The sequence below is a fragment of the Agelaius tricolor genome, unplaced genomic scaffold, assembly GCF_023055355.1.
Source record: "Agelaius tricolor isolate 1412-34295 unplaced genomic scaffold, bAgeTri1.0.p SCAF_9, whole genome shotgun sequence".
In the NCBI taxonomy this organism is placed as follows: Eukaryota; Metazoa; Chordata; class Aves; order Passeriformes; family Icteridae; genus Agelaius; species Agelaius tricolor.
The window spans coordinates 29,629,970-29,648,200 of record NW_027269269.1 but is presented as its reverse complement, the minus strand read 5'-3'; the positions used below and the strand labels follow the sequence as shown (position 1 = coordinate 29,648,200).

The 18,231-nt window shown below is 36.0% G+C and overlaps 1 protein-coding gene across 3 annotated transcripts in view; it reads left to right on the top strand.

Annotated features, from left to right (window-relative positions):
• Positions 1 to 18,231, top strand: part of NECTIN3 (nectin cell adhesion molecule 3) — a 61,595-nt gene that overhangs the window by 23,694 nt on the left and 19,670 nt on the right. For all 3 annotated transcript variants that reach the window (XM_071433457.1, XM_071433458.1, XM_071433459.1), the window contains exons 2-5: positions 123 to 461; positions 7,434 to 7,730; positions 9,464 to 9,581; positions 11,664 to 11,815. In XM_071433457.1, the coding sequence (XP_071289558.1) occupies positions 123 to 461; positions 7,434 to 7,730; positions 9,464 to 9,581; positions 11,664 to 11,815 (906 nt within the window). The remainder of the gene's footprint in view (positions 1 to 122; positions 462 to 7,433; positions 7,731 to 9,463; positions 9,582 to 11,663; positions 11,816 to 18,231) is intronic.

Here is an 18,231-nt window from a genome sequence, read left to right as displayed (position 1 = left end):
TAATCAGAAAAAAAGCAGGAATTCTCTTCTAAAAAGGTAAGCTAATTATGGAAGAAGGCTTACTGTGAAAACCAAGCAACATAACTTACTTGTGTAGCAACTAACACTTGCTTTGTTTTTAGGTGCCTTAGCTGGACCAGTTGTTGATCCACATGTGACAGCAGTTTGGGGGAAGAAGGTTGCACTGAAATGCATAATTGATGTCAACGAAACAATAACACAAGTTTCTTGGGAGAAGATATATGGTAAAAGTTCACAGACTATTGCTGTTCATCACCCTGAATATGGAATATCTGTTCAAGGAGAGTACCAAGGAAGAGTGGCATTTAAAAACTACTCACTTACTGATGCAACAATCATCTTAAAAAATGTAAGCTTTTCTGATGCAGGAGAATATGTTTGCAAGGCAGTTACATTCCCGCTTGGAAATACACAGTCATCAACAACTGTAACAGTATTAGGTAAGTCAGCTTCTTTTTGAAAGCAAAATTCTGCAAATAACTTACAAATAAGTTGAATTTTACCATTTAACCTAAAGAAAATGTAAAATATGTGTTTGCTGGACTTTGATTACAGGTGTGCAATTTTTACTAATGTCATAGAGGAGACTTCTTTTTGTTCTTGCTCCTTTAGAACTTGTTATTTGACTGTCTAGTTATTAAAAATAAATGAGTTCCTATTTAGGAATTATGCTGAAAACAAACATTCAGTTTGTATTAGCAGTGTTTTAGAGCTTTGACAGACAATGCTGATACCAGGGACTTGTGTATATGTGCTGGGAAGCTGCTGGACTTGGGTTTAGCTACTGCCTTGGCTAAATGCCCTCAGTTTGTAGTGGGTAATCACCGGTCTTCAGAAAAAGCAGGTATTTCTAAACCTTGTTTGTCTCAGTGAAATAGTCCATCATCTGTAATGAGGTTAGAGAGCTCCTAGTAAGGGTCAATGCCCCATGCCTGGAAACATTTGGATGGGACTTTGCAGCAGCCTGGTGTAGTTCAAGGTGCCCCTGCTTATTGCAAGGGGATTGGACTGGATGACCTTTAAAAAGTCCCTTCCAATGCAATTCTATGATTTTATAAATATGCTGCTAACATGATATTTTAATATAGCTGCTTAGGTCTGGTGATGCAAACTTGTTCTTTGCACAATATAAATGTAAAGCAAAACTGTCTAGATGACTGCTGGGAGTTGTGGGAAGAAAGAGTCAATTTAAGCTCTTGACTGTGGATAGTCATAATGTGAAACTTTGATAGACTTGAGAGTTTGTTTACACTAACTTTCTCCCTCTTGTTGAGGGCTGTGTATTGCTGTCATAAGGAATTAGTGCTGAAGTGCAAGTAACTCACGTGTTACTGCAGTGTAAGGTAAAATGATTACCCTGAAACTTGAAAGCCTCTTATTAAGTTGCCCTCTCCTTACAAGAGTATTCTTCTTGTACTAGTGTAAGGTACTTCTGTATCTCTTGCCAGGAGTAAAATGATATTTTCTGTAGCTGAGATGGTTATGAATGACTATTTCTGCAAGCAGATGTGCTTTTTAGGATCATCTCTTGGTCTTTGATACCAGCTTTTCATAGTAGTAGAATATTCAATGGGATTAATCAGAGGGCTGTAGCACCGTATGTAAACTGGTTTTCACCACAAGGTGGGGCAAAATAAATGCATTAAAGTAACTGGCTTAATCCAATTTGAAACCAGTAACTTAACCAAAATTCTGTGTGATGCACAAAGCATGTGGTCTTATGGTTCTCTTTTTCACCTGACTTCCATCAGTACTGCAAGTGGCTATGTGTGTGGCTATTGTAGCAGTCTCTTCACTTCAGGTTTCAGCTATTGCGCTTTACCAGTAAGCTGTGGGAATTTCTTACTACCTCCCCTCGCCTTTTCTAGTCAGTTCCTCTTTCTAAGATTGTTTTTTTTTTCAGGTAACATTAGTTATTGTGTCCATTTTGCACTCATAATATCAGGTTTCTGGAAGAACTTGGAAAGCACATCTATGTTTCATGTGCTTATTATTCTACATTTGGAAGAGTAGAAGGACCACAACTTGTTTCATTGAATATACGTTATGAAAAATTGCATTTGAAATAGGCAAAGAAGTATTAGTCAGGCATACAGTGGTTCTGATCATAGCTTTTTTCATCTTTGATGTAGATGATTGCCAATTGCTGTAAGTCTGTCAGGACTCTCTAAATGGCAAAACCCAGCTGTTATTTGCAAAGATGCTTTTCCATCCTAGTTACCAGCAGCTTCACTTGCATGTACCACTAGGTAGCCAACCCTCTGTTGGACTTAAGTTCTATGGCCTCAGCTGTGTATTTTCTGTCCTTTTAGAAACTCTTTGCTACACTGACTTGTAGGCTTAAACTGTCAAAATACTGGGGAAGTAATGATGTTCAGAATATGTTTGTAAATTAATAAATAGTGAACTTTGCTGGCCTGAACTCAGCAATTCCAAGCTCATCAGAATCTTAAGGCATGCAAATTGCTGTAATTTAAATCTTGATGTAACTTAAAATAATCTTCAATGATACATTGGCTGCATTCTCCCACTGGTCTAAAAAACTCTTCCTTAAGTAAGGGAAAAAGTTCCTGTCCTAAGGCTGAGGCTGTTTCCAGTTGAAGCAGGACTGCCTTTTTTCCTAGTCCCTGTCTGTTCTTATTCAGCAAAGAATTTTGTTTCCTTCCCCTGTGTAGCGGATATACTTAATCATGTACTAGATGCTTTTACACTATAAAGTGGACACACTGAAGACAAATGGAAGAAAGAAATAACTGCAACATAAAATGCCCTGTGTTTTGCCACAGCACACTGATCACTTAAGACCATATTTAAAACTTCTTGTGTGCCCCAAGTTTAACAGATGAGCCATGTTTGGTGACTTTGCCCACTCCCAGTTTGCTTTTAGTGCTTCATGTCGTCTTAAGGAAATGCACTGTAAAAGAAGAGGTTAAGACAGTGGAAATGCTTTTAGGGTCAAACAGATATATTGAACTTTTCTGAAACTTTGGTTTGCCAAACTTAAGTTGTTAAACTTTGCAAAAAATGGCAAATAATTTTTGTGTCAAGCTGTTGGTTTCCCCAAGATCCCATGATGTTGACCAAATGAGGCAAACTGGTGTCTCAGGGCAGAAGAAAGGGCTTGTTGCTGGGTAGCTTGCAGAGCTGATATAATTTTTATGTGACTAACTTGAGTGCTGCCCATGACTATTTAAAATACCTGGTTTGGTTTAACTCTGTCTTGCTAAATTGGATTTCTTATCATGGGTATTGATAAAGTAGGTCTTGTTCCTTTGCAGCCTAGCTCTTCCCAATGCTACAAGTGAGGAATAAATTGTAGAAAGGAGTGTCAAAGGCATAGGTCATGAATTAGATCCTAGACACTCTAATGCAGAAAGTCTTCCAATTAGAAATTAAAAGATTATGTATGTCAGGCAGTATAGATAATTGGGTACTACAGAATACTCAGGGCCAAGAAAAAGTATCAAGTAGATGGCAAATTAGTGAACTTAACGGCCTTAAAACAAAGAAGCAAACTGCCTCCCCCCCAAACTATTAAAACAAGAAAACCTTAATAACTTAATAGTTAAGTATTAATTAGCATACAGGATAAAGTACACAGAAAGATAAAGCTCCTGGTTTCAAGGTGAGAGAAAATAAAAACTTGAAATACTGTTTTGGAAAGAAGTTAATCAAGTACATGTCAGATGCAATGAAGGAAATGACAGTTTCCAGTGTCGTGCTATTGCCAAGGAATCAGTGAATTTAATGTCGGGAGGAAATAATCCTGTGTGTGTTGCAATCATGCCAACATCATCCAGACCTGTGCCCAGTGTGCGCAGAAAATTAGTTTTAAAACCAACAGAAGCAATTGAAAAAGGTTTATGAAGTACAGGAAGACCAAGAAGCAGCTTTTTGGCCTCGAAACTTGATGCAGTAGGATTTAATGCTCATGTCTGGATGCTATATTATGTTCATTTTCTGTAAAAAAATTATAAGGACCAGAGCAGCAAGAGATTTCTGGTATGCCTATGTTGAATGTAAGGTGAAGGTTGAATAAGCTGGGTTAAATGAGTGGTGGTCATGAGTCTGTAAAAGGGCAAGCACAGATGGGCAAATTAGTTGAAACCTTTTGAACAACTGCCCATCTATCTTCCACACTTCAGCCATCCTGTCTTTAATACTCAAGTATAATTCACACCATAATGTTGCTTTAGATGGAACTCTCACACTGTGGAAGTAGGTCTTGCTTTTGCACGTTAGGGGATTGATGGCTTCCTTTTCCACACAAAGCATTGTCCTCACTATCTTTTTAATTTGGCCTAAATAGAGCATAAGGTTTCTACTGAGTGTGTCTAGCAGCTTCTCTAATGTTCTCCCAGCTGCCTCTTATGGCCTCCACCACCACTGTGGGCAGAGAAAGTAATTAAAAATCACACTCATGTGGCGCAATGAATGGTCCTGGGATAAGATGACTGCATATAGAAATTACACTTCCACAAAACAAAAAATTAAACCAAAAAGAATTCCAAAACCCTACTTTGGATAATCTATTTTCCAAACTGAAAATGGTAAAACTGTTTTGCACTGTGAGAGATGAGATGTCAATGCCCCCTTGTAGTTATGGATTTATTAACCAGATACTTCTTAATCCATGACTGAAACATCTAGAAAAGCTATAGAATAAGTATCTGGGCTTCTGCTTGTTTTGTTTCAGTTGCTGGGACAGAGTAGTCCTGAATGATAAACTATAGAAATAAGTATCCTAACAGCGATTGCTTTCCATTTTTCAGTATGTGGTTATTTAGTTACCTTGCAGTTGATGTGTCGTACAAGAATCACAATTTATGAGAAGATATGACAATAGAAGCCTAAACATTTCTGATGTATAAAAAAAAAACTATACATGGAAACAGGTAGGACTGGGAATAAGTATATTTTATGACACTGAGTAGTTTTGAATAGTTTACCTTTGGTGTCTAGTTGACAAGTGTAAAACCAAGTATTGCACAATGAACTCAAACTGACAAATCTCTGGTATCATTTGAGAAAGTAGGTGTTTAAAATTAGATCTATCATGCTACTTGAAGGCTTCTTTTTCTAAAAGTACAGTACTGAGTAGTCCTCTTTGGGTCTGGACATCTATGCAACTTAGTTAAGAGTTCTTGTTTACTTACGTATCCCTTCAGAGGTGGAGAAAAAATTACACAGTTACATACTTTGTTTTGAAGAAAAATCAAAGGAATAGAACATATCAAGCTTTTATTTCCAGCTGAAATTATTTGAGTCTAGAGTTTTGGCATGAAATGCTAATGATAGCTGCTAATTTAATTTATTTTACTATTATGGAAATCTTGGGAAGGGAGGGATACAGCAAAAATTAGAACTTTCATGTATGTAAAATTCTAAATATAAATTTGGGTGTATACGTCTGCATTTTAGTAATGCTACAGAAGCTATTGAAGAAATCTCTACCAGTGATTTTGGGAGGATAAGGCAGTAGTGTTCATGTTAAATCAGGAAAACCAAATTGTGGGTCAAATAACAAAACTATGTTACGTCAAGTTCTCCATACTAGGTTTTAAAGGCTTTTTTTGTGGATGAGACAATGCTTCATGTGTACATCAGTTCAGATATGCAAGTTTACTGCACAAAGCTCTAGCTGTTGCTGGTGTTGCAGAGCAGGGAATCAGATTTTGAAAGAAGCTGTATTAAAAATACTTCAGATCTAGAAGAGTGAGTGTTCAACTTGGTAGAAAAAAACCTGCTATTGGCTTATTTTCAGTAGGGTTACTAACAAATCTCAGAGGGTGGGCATTCAGAGAAGCAAAGTAGAAAATAATTTGCTCTTAGTATCCACCCAAACAATCTTCAATTTCATAACAACTTGTGTTCTTCAAGCATTTCTATGCATAGAACAGAAAACACATTTTTGTAAGGTTATCCATTTAATAGTTGCCTTTTCTTTTAGTATAATTGAGCAAATGATAAACCAACTTGTTCAGACATGAGGAGTGTTAGACTGAGCAGAAAACAGTCAAAAACTGATCCTGGCACTGAAAATAACTGAAAATATTTGTTATCTTTGGAAGGTGTAGGTAGTTGGAGAACTTGCCAGGTATGGTACTTTGCTCTGTTGTGTTACAAGATGTGTCTGTGGGTCAGCTTCAATTTATTGGAAAGAAATTCCATGAACTAACTTTTTTCCTTCTGATACTGAAAGGCACAGAACTTGCAAGACTTATCTCTGCTTTGTGATTAGTGAGGGCTGATCCACTGAGGTGGATTCTGAACTATTATGGTGAGTAGCAATGACCTTCCTTCAGAGGACTTCAGTAGCCAGATTAGAGCGAGACCAGGATTGTGGAACAGGCTGGTACACCACTGCAAACCTGTCCCTTACAGAACTGGTGACACAAACGGGCCATTCTAAAACAGCCCAGCCATGGTTTGTATCTGGAGCACCAGGTAGTTTTTCTGACTTGGGCTGCAGCTGGTGGGTGGCTTGTACAGGGCCAAAACAGATTTGCTAAACCAAAAGGAAATTTTTTCGAACCTTTTTAGTCTATAGTCCTCAGCAGTAGACTTGTCCATGAAGAGCTCAATTTCCCTTTAGAAAGAATTGTGTTCCCCAAGTCTTTAAAATTTTGGGTTGAGCAGTGGCTTTACGAGGAGGTCACATCCTTCCACATGCAGATTTCTTTAGTCTTAGTATTGAGTTCCATGTAGGCAAAATATATATATATATAGGCAAAAATTTTATTTTTATATAAAACAATGAATTTTATTTTTATTGTATTTTGTTACTGAAATTTTATTTACATATAGATTACTTTGTATATTAAAAACTTAGATAAATTTTATCTACAATTGCATATTTCTGTTTACTTATTAGATCCTTTATTCAGTGTGTGGTTTGTATATATAATAAAGATGCAGCTTGGAAGTCATTTCTATAATAGTGATCAAGAAAAGCTTAAACTCCTAATGTTAGAACACTGAAGTGGATTTCAAGTGACACAAACTGACAGTATAGGTTAATTCTTAAATGCTTGAAAATGCAGCAGAATCTAAACTTTTTGAAAAAAACCCTGCAGTGTCGTTTCAACCTAATACCTTAAGTTTGCTGTTGTCAGACACTGCAACTGAAGCACTGCAATTGGCATTTTGGATCTGACCACTCTGGAATTCCCTTTCAGTGCATTAAATGTATTGAATGAACAACACTGAACTTGAGTGAGTGGACAAAGCGGGGTAATGTCAGCAGACCAAAGCCTTGTAGAACTGTCATCTCTTGAGATATGCGTAGCCTTCTAGGATGTCTGATTAACATGAGCATTTGCAAGTGGATTAGATCTTGTTTAACTTAAGTAGTGACACTTTCAAAGATGTGGAGTTCTTGTTTAAATCTCCTTTTTTTCCCCTCTCCTTAGTTGAACCTGTTGTGAGCTTAAAGAAAGGACCAAACCCTCTAATAGATGGTGCAAATAGGACAGTAGCAGCCACTTGTACAGCAGCCACTGGAAAACCTGCTGCACAGATTGACTGGGAAGGAGGCCTTGGTGAAATGGAATCCACCTCTACTTTGTTTCCAAATGAAACAGTGACAGTTGTAAGCCACTATGTGATTGTCCCTACACGATTTGCAAGAGGAAGACACATAACTTGTGTAGTGAGGCACCCCGCCTTTGAAAAGGAGATGCGATACCCTTACGTGTTGGATATACAGTGTAAGTATTCTGTGAGGTAATTACTCCTGGTTTGTACCTTGCAACTTCCCCCTTAATCAGCGTACACCTTCCACGGGAAGGAGATGAGCACTTTCTGCTTCAGGAAAATGGAAACTGTATAGAAAAGCTGTGATAAGAGGCAGGTCAGGCAAGAGTAAAAGCCTAGGGTCTCTGAATTGAAAATAAAGTAATGAAGCTAGAATACTGTTACATTTCTACTGTTTTGGATATTGAATCATGGATAAACATGAGGGTTGATCCAAAAGCTGTTTATAGTGTCTTGCAATTTCAGCATTATTAAAAAAGAATGCTAATGAAAATTCATGTGTGAGATGCTAAGTTGAAAATAGGTCTTGTGGTGGTCAGTAAGTTACTTTCAGATTATTCACCAAGCTTTGTCCACTCTAACTAGCACAAGGAAACAAGAACATAATAATATAATTCAAACCTGCACTGGGCTTCTTTAAAAAACTTATGGCTTTTAAAAGACATGAATACAAAACAAGGTGGCTTACAATGTTGCTTAGTTAAAACTAGTTAAAACAAGTAAGCTTTAGGCATGTGGTCCCTTTTTGTTAAACAGTGCATATATGAACAAAACCAACTATTTTCGTGTTGGTCATTTGGTGGCCTGTCTTGTGTGCTGCTTTAAAGTTCCTAAACCTGGCTGTGTGCTGCTTTAAAGTTCCTAAATCACAGAAGTCTGTCAGTTCAAGTAAAACAAATGTAGCGGCTGGGAAAAGTAGACTTGGCTGTTTTGATTTGACTAGAATTTGATTTTGGCTTGGTTTTGTTCTGTTTGGTAAAGAATCACTTATTTTGGTATAAAATAGTGATTAACACTGCTTTATTTTATTGGTCTTGAAATAAAGTTCTAGATTGGAGGGTCATTGATACAGAAATAAAACTGAAGAGGATTTGTATTGTCTCAAACAGTGAATAAAATAATTGTTTCCTGTTGAAAATGAAGTGAGGGTGCAAGTTGGTCTTCAATATTTTCATCTGAGATTAGCGTTAATTGCATGTTTCAGAATTTCTAACAAGGTTGTATAGTAAGGTACACAGTAGCAAGTGAGAAGCAGTGTGTGCTCTTCAGTTTTCCCTAACACTTATTAGCTTTTGCAACTGCATCTCCATTTTGGCTCCAGAGCTTATCCCAAATCATACTAGTTTGTCTGTTCCTTGGCTTTTAAATATTTTTCCAACGCCTCTCTGAAATCACCTCCTGGCTTTTTAGAGCCATAACATAATTCTACATTTTGATGCCAATGGATAATTTAATCTTTATAGTTGGCATCTGTGAACTTTTTGGTGATTTCTTAATTATCTGGTTTTTCCCAAGGTTGTTTCTGATTCTTTGCTGTATCTTTTTAGTGAGAAGTAGTTCTAAGTTACCATTCCTCCTTCCCAAAAACATGAAACTGATTCTTTTTTTCTGAAGTCCTCTCACTTCTAAGGGTGCTGTGTGGCTGCTGAAAACACACTGGGAAAATTGCACTGATTGAAACTATTTGTTCACTGCTGCATATTAATGTTGTAGCTTGGAACTGTATCATGCTCTCTGTATATTTTGGTGGTGGTCTTTAAATTAAAAACAAAAAGGCAACCAACAACTAAAGCACACAGTAAAAAAAAAAAGGAGAAAAATACCTATTTGTTCTAACAATGTTACACATGATTCGCTTTTAATGTAAAAATTGTGATTGTTCATAGATTATTTTTTTTTTTGTCAGATACCCCAGAAGTTTCAGTAACTGGCTATGATGGGAACTGGTTCATTGGAAGAGGAAATGTTCAGCTCAAATGTAATGCTGATGCAAATCCATTACCTATGGAATTTATGTGGACCAGGTAAATATTTATGAAAAGGGATTTGGCACATGATTCAAGTGGTATAATCACTTTGCTTACAGTCAATGCATGTTTTGAAAACAAAGAGTATGTGACTTGTATTGGTCATATTGGTTTCATCCAGCTTTTTAAAAGGGGAGTACAAGATGTGTGTTTGTATGAATACAGGTGATATCTTGTAAATTTATGTGCCTAAACAGTTTGTCATTACTCTCAGGGTAAAGTGTCTTTATTTACTCAAGGTATACTGAGCTCTCTGTGTTGCAGCATGTAGAGCAAAGACCAATAACTCTAATAAGAATCCAACTATTATTTACATATGCCTCTAATGAAAAAATTTAAAAGCTTACATATCATCCACATTTCATGAATCTGTGGACTACCATCCCAGGCTTAGCTCAAAATCACTGTGATGAGAAATTTCAGCACATAAAAATTCCTGTGTTTAAAAAAAGCCCCCAACAGCTGTACCATTTGCTTCTTCAGATGCACTAGGTTCTTAGTTCTCTCATTTGAATTTGAAACATACATAAGAACTAATCAATACTACAAATGTTCACAATTCTAGAAGAAATGAACCTATTTAAATACATTCAAAGCCATTTGAGCTTCAGAGATCACTGTTAGACTTCCTAAACTTAAAATGGAAGAAACTTTTACAGGAAATCTAAGTTTTCTGGAATAAACCTGGTATGCTTTTTGGAGCAACAACAAAACCCATCCAAAAATCTAGTACTGGTGAATAAGAAAGTTCATGTGTAAGGGGGAAATCCATGGAAAAGAAGGGTAGCTTGAGCTTGGAGAAGTGCTGTGTTGAACTATGTACTGTTTGACTGGTGTCAGATTACAATAGGTTGTAGAACTCCCTTACCAACCAGATTTGTCCCTTGGAATCCAAGATGGCATTGTATTTACTGGGATAGTGAGATTTTCATGGTTAGTAATATTTTTAAATGTTGCATGTATGAGAATTTTAGTAGGATAGAGCTTTCAAACCACTTGACTGTTTTTTTATAACGTTTCTTGAAATAAGTACTTCTGGTACTATGAATTATGATGTATGTGACTGATGACTTTTATCAGCAATTCTGGGCAATACAATAATCACAGCGAAGGACTAGGGATCTTGTCTTGAACCACATTTTCTGAAGATTGTATTTAGTGTTAACTGTGAAGTGTTTGTTTCTTTTCCCTTGAGTACCTGTTTTAAATAGATGGTTGCCTTTTTGTTCAATACTACTTTAAAAAAATCACACTTTCTAAATGCTTTCAAGATATTATCATCTAGTGATCTAGTTTGAATATTGATTTAGGCCTGCTTGGCTGTTAATAGGTACTTAGATAAATCAAAATGGATTTCAATGGCATGGAATTACACAGGTGTTTAATGGACAGTTGGCAGCGCTGTTAGAATAGTTCCAGGGCCTTTGCCTTTCCCCTTTTTCTCTTGCATTTACACAGTTGTTACTGCAATGTCAGACAGAATTGTACAGGGAAATGATAGATTTAGAAAAGTCAATTGATAAAAAATAATTTTTTCAGCCAGTTGTTTCCCCAGGTGTATCACCAAGTACCACATTCCATTTCAGTGCTGTAATTTAGACAGAAGAGTGATGGGAGGTAAGAAAAGACAGTTCAGGAGAGGAGAAACTGCTTGAATTGCTCAGAAGTTCTAGTCAAAATGTCCTCTAAATTAAGTATGTATGAACAGAAATATCTACTGGATGCAAATGAACAGGCAGCTAATCCTGACAGCAGAAGTGCTTCTAAACTGTTAGTTTTCAGAGCTTGGGTTGTCTTGTTCCTCCAAGTTCTTTTGAGATGTTGTTTGCTTAGCTGTAGTAGTGTTGATTTTAGACAGCTTGCTAGTTCCAGCAGATCTGACATTTAAAGGATTTGGCCCAGAAATTAAATACTGAGTAAACCTTCAGGTGTACCCTGAGAGTATTGAAGGGAAGCCCACTGGAAGTGTCAGAGCACAGTGAAAAAGTCATTCCAGAGATTATTGGCAATATTATTTTAAACTCCTTCTGTTTAAACTAGTTGTAAATATACACATTTGAAATATAACTGTTCTTTTAGGTTGGATGGACAGTGGCCTGAAGGATTGTTGGCTGTTAACAATACTCTGCAATTCAGCAGCCCTTTGACTTATAACTACACTGGGACTTACATCTGTAAGGTGACTAATGCTCTTGGTCAGAAAAGTGATCAGAAGACTATCTACATATTAGGTAAGTTTTACTTCTTAGCAAAGACAGTTTGTTAACTTGGAACATTTTTTTGTCAGTGATCAAATTAGCAAACTGAAGAGCCAGTTGTTGCATGAAATAAATGAAAAATATATGCTTTTTGTGTGAAAAGCCATTGAAAGTGTGGATTTAAAAGCTACAGCACAATTTGGGATTAAACTGACTCTTGAATAGGAACATATAGTGGAAATTCTTACGGTTAAGGTGCTTCTGAGATGATTATTTTCTTTTGGTAATTTAACTTTTTGTGCAGTGTTAACCTGTGTTTGACAAGACATATTGACTGCAATAAGTAGTACCTTGTCTTTAATAAATTGAGAAAACAGATGTTGGTGGAAGGAGAACAATTATGTTTAGAAAAGTTAGATGCTCTTTTAAGGAAGTTAGTTATGTTCTGAATTGTGTCCATTTTACACCAGTTACTTGTGTCATTTTCTCAGGGTGCAGATACCCAGTAATCATCAAGTTAAATACCTCATGCAGAACCTTTGCTGATCTACTTAGTACCATGTACACAATTTGTGTGTCTGTGTAGCATTACTGCTGCTGGAACACACATCCTTGCATCATTAACACAATGTAATTAATTTTTTACTGTGACATCTTTTTTGTGAAAGAGCACTATGACTTACAGTAAGCATGAATACTTCTATACACGTGTGGAAAAGCTGTTCAGATTTTCATAAGGGATTAAGTAAATTAGCTTGATGAATAAATGCTAATATTATAGGGCTTTTGAAGGAAGATAATAGACATGAAAATTAAAACTTCATTATGTTGTATTGTGTTGCTGCTTTCCAGTAAGTTCTTGACATTAGTTATTTCATTAAGTAAATTAAGTGTCAACGCACATGTTGGCCCATTAGAGAATGCAGAGATGGTGGATACAAACATAGATGACTTCTTTGTTAAAATTCCATATGAACACTTAAGAGTTAAAATGAGAATGAGAATATAAGACTAAAACTGTAAGTACAAAATGTTTGAAACCACATCAGTCAGAATTCACTTTGACAGTTCTCTGCATCTTTAGAATGAATGATAATGTTGAAGTCAGTCACTGTAGGCCTCTGTGGAAAGCTAGTAAGTTCTAATTAACTGTCTAGTCAATGAGCTAGTTAACTGGAAACTTCTAAATAGTTTGAGACAGTTGAATTACTTGTAAACTACTTAATACCTAGAATTTTATATAATTTAAAATATTTCAAGTGCTGCCAATTGTTATGAAAGTTATTTCTGTGAGAGTTACTTTTGGATGTTTTGTTTCTAAGGCTGCTTCTATGGAGAAGACTTCATGGCTGCATAGCAGTCTCAAAACAATTACAAAAATTGGCACATTGTAAGAAATATCAATTCAAAAAATTAGAAAATCATCATTAATTGGGGTGAAATGTTTGACTCGAATATAACTTTCAAATACACTTGCTCAAAAAATAACAATGCAGTTTATAGCTCTGTTCTCAACCCTATTCTAAGGAATGGGGAAAAGTTTTTTCAAGTCCACTATTATTCAAGTTGTCAGTTCTGTAAATGTTATGTGATCTAAACAGACATCATGCTTTTTACCATGACTGTCATACATGAAAATTTAAGGTTGTCATTCAAATTATGTTTTCAACTAACAGACTAAAACAGGCTAACCAGAAAATCCTAGATAATATTTCCTAAAATGAATCAAGTTTTTAAAAAGCAGGGTAGGCATACAGGCTAGTTGGGCAGTGGTGATGGTTTATGTTCTAGCCTAATGCAAATCTTACAGAGTCTAAAACAGCTCAGTGCAGAGATAGTTAAGCTGCAGCAGTTGGCATTTGCTGTGAATTGATGGACGCTGTTTGTGTGTGCTGCTTTTCAGCTGTGCTCAGCAACTTGATTTTACTGTAGCAATTTAACTGCAATTAGCAAACCTTAGCTGTTTTCAGGGAGCAACAAAACTGAGCCTCACTTGGTGTGCAGAATCATACAGTGTCATGGTTCTGCCAGGTAGGTCCACCAGTAACAATAAAGGTTTTAGCTGCCAGTAAATTTCAGTCTTTAAAAAGTGTTATGTTGATCATGCTGATAAAATGATTAAAAGCACTGTGTATAAACTTTTTGTATATAGGAGACTTGATAAAAAAAGGAGAGGTGAAGCAATTATTAGTATAACACCTGTATTGTTTTCAGAAACAAATACTAAGTACATTCTATTGTAACCCTTAAGAATAACTTTACAAAGTGATTGGTTCTTTAATTGAAATGCCCTAAAGTGATGCAGGACGGGCAAGTGACCAATAATCAATTCACTTACCACCTGTAATATTTGACTTAACTCACCAGGTAATAATAGTAAACATGGCAGTGATGTACTGTAGAGCAATAAGCTGAAATAATCAATTAGCTTATTTTTCTGTCTTTGCTCTTAGCCATTGTATAAAACTTGGCATAAAATGTGAACTGAAACTTGGAAGTTAACAGACAAAACTGTATGACCACACCATCTTTCAAATTTTAATTATGAAGCTGTCAAAAAGGATTTATGAAGTTAATGTTTCTGAACAGTCACCATGCTCATAGTTGTTAAGCTTTTTAACTGCTAGAAAAAAATACCCATTAAGTTGAAATGTGTTGTAGGTTTGGAATGTAGCTGAGCAAAAGATTGGTTTTGGTCCTGATATTCATTGTTAAAGTCAAAGCTCTATTTTTAATAAGTTCTGTTGTGCTCCTAAATCTTGTTAATATTCTTGAATTGAAATACAGAAATGAAAGAGAAGTAGTTGACAGGAACTAAATAGTATCTTCAGCTTCCAGATTCAGGAGATTCTACATCATTATAGGAATAGAGAAATACTCAAATAGTTTTTGAAGTGTGATACTTGTTTTTATTTGGCATTTAAGGCCTAGTCATTTTTGCAATTTTTATTAATTCAATGATGCAAAGCTAAACTTTTTCCATAGTTGTCCAGCAAAAGCAAGTCATGCTCCTTGTGGAGTTCAAGCATTGAAGTAAGTTTTCTAAAACATGCTGTCAGTTTGATATATAAAGCACTTCCTTGTACAGTATTGATTTACTCAGTTTTCTTACACAAGGAATTGAATTTTGTTTTCTTGACTCTGTGTTCTTTCACCTTCATACTGTTTACTGAGGCTTTCCCTTTATCCCCTTGCAAAGGAGAGGTGACCTGTGAGGCTTGCATTAAGGTTGGAACATACTTCTTCTGTCATGACAGCCTTTGGAAGAGATTACTTTTGTTAAAAGTAAAGCCAGCCTTTGTTAGGCAGCAATCCTAGAAAGGGGTTTTTTGTAAGCACAGGGGTCACCTTCTTGTAGAGTGGACACTGTGAGGATTAACATAGCTGAGACTGATAGTTGGTTTTAGGTTTTGCTGCTTCATACATAAACCTCTGTTCTGAGAGCGCCTTGTGAATACGGGCACTCTTTTATTTTCTAAATTACATATTGGAGGGATGTTGACAAACTGCTCTTTAGCAAAGGGCTTTTGCTCCCTGGTCTAGTAGGCTTTGAATTTTCAGTGGTCTTCCTGAATATTCTTCCATGCTGGAGGTTACAATAATAGTAAGTTTTTCTTGTGTCCCAAAAAAATACCAAAGTCTTTTATTTGGTGCATGAAAATCCCAGCTAGAAACCACAAAAGCACACTGAACTTTGAAAGTGGATGATTGATGAGAGAAACTGTTGATAGCAATATTAGTATTATGCTGCCAAAATAGAGGTGGGGGAGCACACACTGAAAATAATTCTAAGGAAAATTTTTAGCTCCAGTGTGAAACCTTTGTAGGCAAGACACTGTGGGGAGAGTGTTATGCAGTATCCTTTACTGACTACTTGACATTAGAGCAGCAGTGGTTGGAGAAAGAAAGAATCATAAATTTCCAAATCATTTGCTCTCAGACTTTGAGTCTTCTTCCATGGAAAGCTGACTTTCCCTGCTGTCATAAAGCAGTTGCTACATAAGCTTTTCAGCAGTTGAAAGAGCTGATTTTTAAGACCTAACTGCACAGAATTATTATTCAATTGTTAAGTACTTAACATCTAAGGATAATTTAGCAAGAACAGCAAGTCAAGACACAGTAGTATGTATGTATCTGTGCAAACATACAAGTAATACATACACAGGCAGGTCCTTGCCACTCAGTAAAATGGCGTATGCAAAGAGAGATCTTGTAATTTGTAAAAGCCAACTCACTTGTGTATTAGATGTAATTGATAGCACATCCTTGTCTTGTAGGAGGCAAAAAAAAGGGGGCGTTTGCATCTTGAATGGTGTGGGATTGTTTTTTGCAAATAGAGAGAACTATTTTTGGCCACTCTGTTGTGGCTTTTGGAACCAGAAAGACTTTGACTGTCTATGTTAACACACAGCAACTCTCCAAGGAACCTTTATTTCCAAAACTTTGTTTCTGTAATATGACAAATTCTAACCCAAGTAAATTGTGACAGTATTGAATTATCTTACCTGTTGTAGAACTGGTCACTTTACCTCTCAAATACTTCATAGTAGGCTAAATCCAAAATGGTTTATGGTTTAAGAGTATTGTGTTCTCTTGTTGACTTTTTTTTTTTTTTAACAATGATAAGACTTTGAAGATAGTGATCTGGTTTTTAGGGATGATTCATCCATCTCTTTCTACTTTCTTCTCTCTGAAATTTGGCTTATTGTTGGCTTTGAATTGGCAACAGAAGCAGAAGTGAGTCCCAGAAATTTGAAGGATGTGGTATAGCAGGAGGACTGAAGCAGGGAGATGTAGTATTTGGGATGCGAAACATGTTATGTTAGTTGGATGCCTCTACTAAACTTAATGGTAGAAACTCCCCTGCCCAAGATAACTTGTTGGTATTGTAAGAGCTGAGAAAACTATATCAAGAATAGTCATTTAAGGGAAAAATAAAAATATCAAGCTGACACTGTTGAAAGTTGGTACTGACTTTGATGGGAAACATCTGGAAAACAATTAAGAGTGTGAAAACTAAGCAGTGCACTGGGACCATGGTCCTTTAATTTGAGGTGGTATCAGAGCTTCATTTGAAGTCAAGAAAAAGTCTTGCTTTTATTGGCAGAAAACGGTGTCAAAGGCTTTGAAACCAACTAGGAAATGGAAGGAGACAATTTACTTGCTATATTCATACCAGAAAATTGGGTTTTGCTTTGTTCAATTATGTCTCTTATATTAATGGGGGTGGTAGCTAAGAGTAGAAGAAATTTTGTTGGGGTCTTTGCTTGTCCTCATCATTATTGCAGGGTACATGTAATAAGGATTTGAACAGGCCCCAGAACATAGTAAGAAACAAAAACTGAAACCAAGATGTATTTAAACTAAAGCCAGGTGTTTTCCAGAATTTCTGCTACTTTTAGCTCCCTGACCCACATGGATATTTTAATATTTTGTGCTTTGTGCAACAATAGAAGCCTACATCAGTGAAAGAGACAAGAGCTGTTAAACATCGGGTATGAAATAAAGTGTTAAAGGAAGTCATCAGTAGGTAATTGTTGCTTTTGAATAAAGTGCCATATGAAACAAAATTTAAATTATGCCCTTAATGTTTTAGTGGAAAGCATTAAGAAGTCAAACATTTATCAGTGATTATTTGAAATATTATAGTTAAAGAACTTGCTGAAATGAAATAATGTCATCTTTCATAGCTACAGATATGAGTGGCATTTTCTTGATTTGGAGATGACATCTGAGATGTTATTTGCAAGCAAAATATTATGAGGTGGACATAAAACTTTGGCATTCCTCATCTTAACGTTGTTCTCCATTTGGGGAACTTGCTTGGTACAGGAAGAAAAAAATTAGCTTTACATTTAGAAAGTTCTGGGTGATGTCAGAAGTGAACTCATATTCTTAGTAGCAATTGACCTTATAAACAAGAAGGTACAGTTTTAATTTTGTCATTCTTCAACAATAAAAAGTACCAAAATAAATAAATCTTAGAGTTTTCATGGTTATGTATTGTAGGAATACATATGAACAAATGCTTAACTGATCCTGTGTTTGCAATTGAAATAATATGTTAATTAGTGCTTGTTGGTAATGCAGCTGGACAGCCTGACAACTGGTGGATGAATGGGAAGGTTTGAAGGAAAAACTCTTTGTAAAACACTGAATTTCTAATATATTAATAAGATTGTAATTGCCACTGTGCTTATTTCACATTTGTAATGGTAAAATTTGCCAGGATGCAAATACTACATCCTTGTGGTTGTGGAGAGATAAGACTTAAGACCTCAGTATCAGAGGCAAAACAATTACAAAGCCAAATAACTATAGCCAAACAAGTATATATAGCCTGGAAGGATTTTGCTGGTACTGTTTGAAATAGTGTTTTAAGGTCATAAATCTTGTGTCTTAAACAAATACCTTTTCAAGGAAGAGAGATTTGAACTTCATGACCTAGG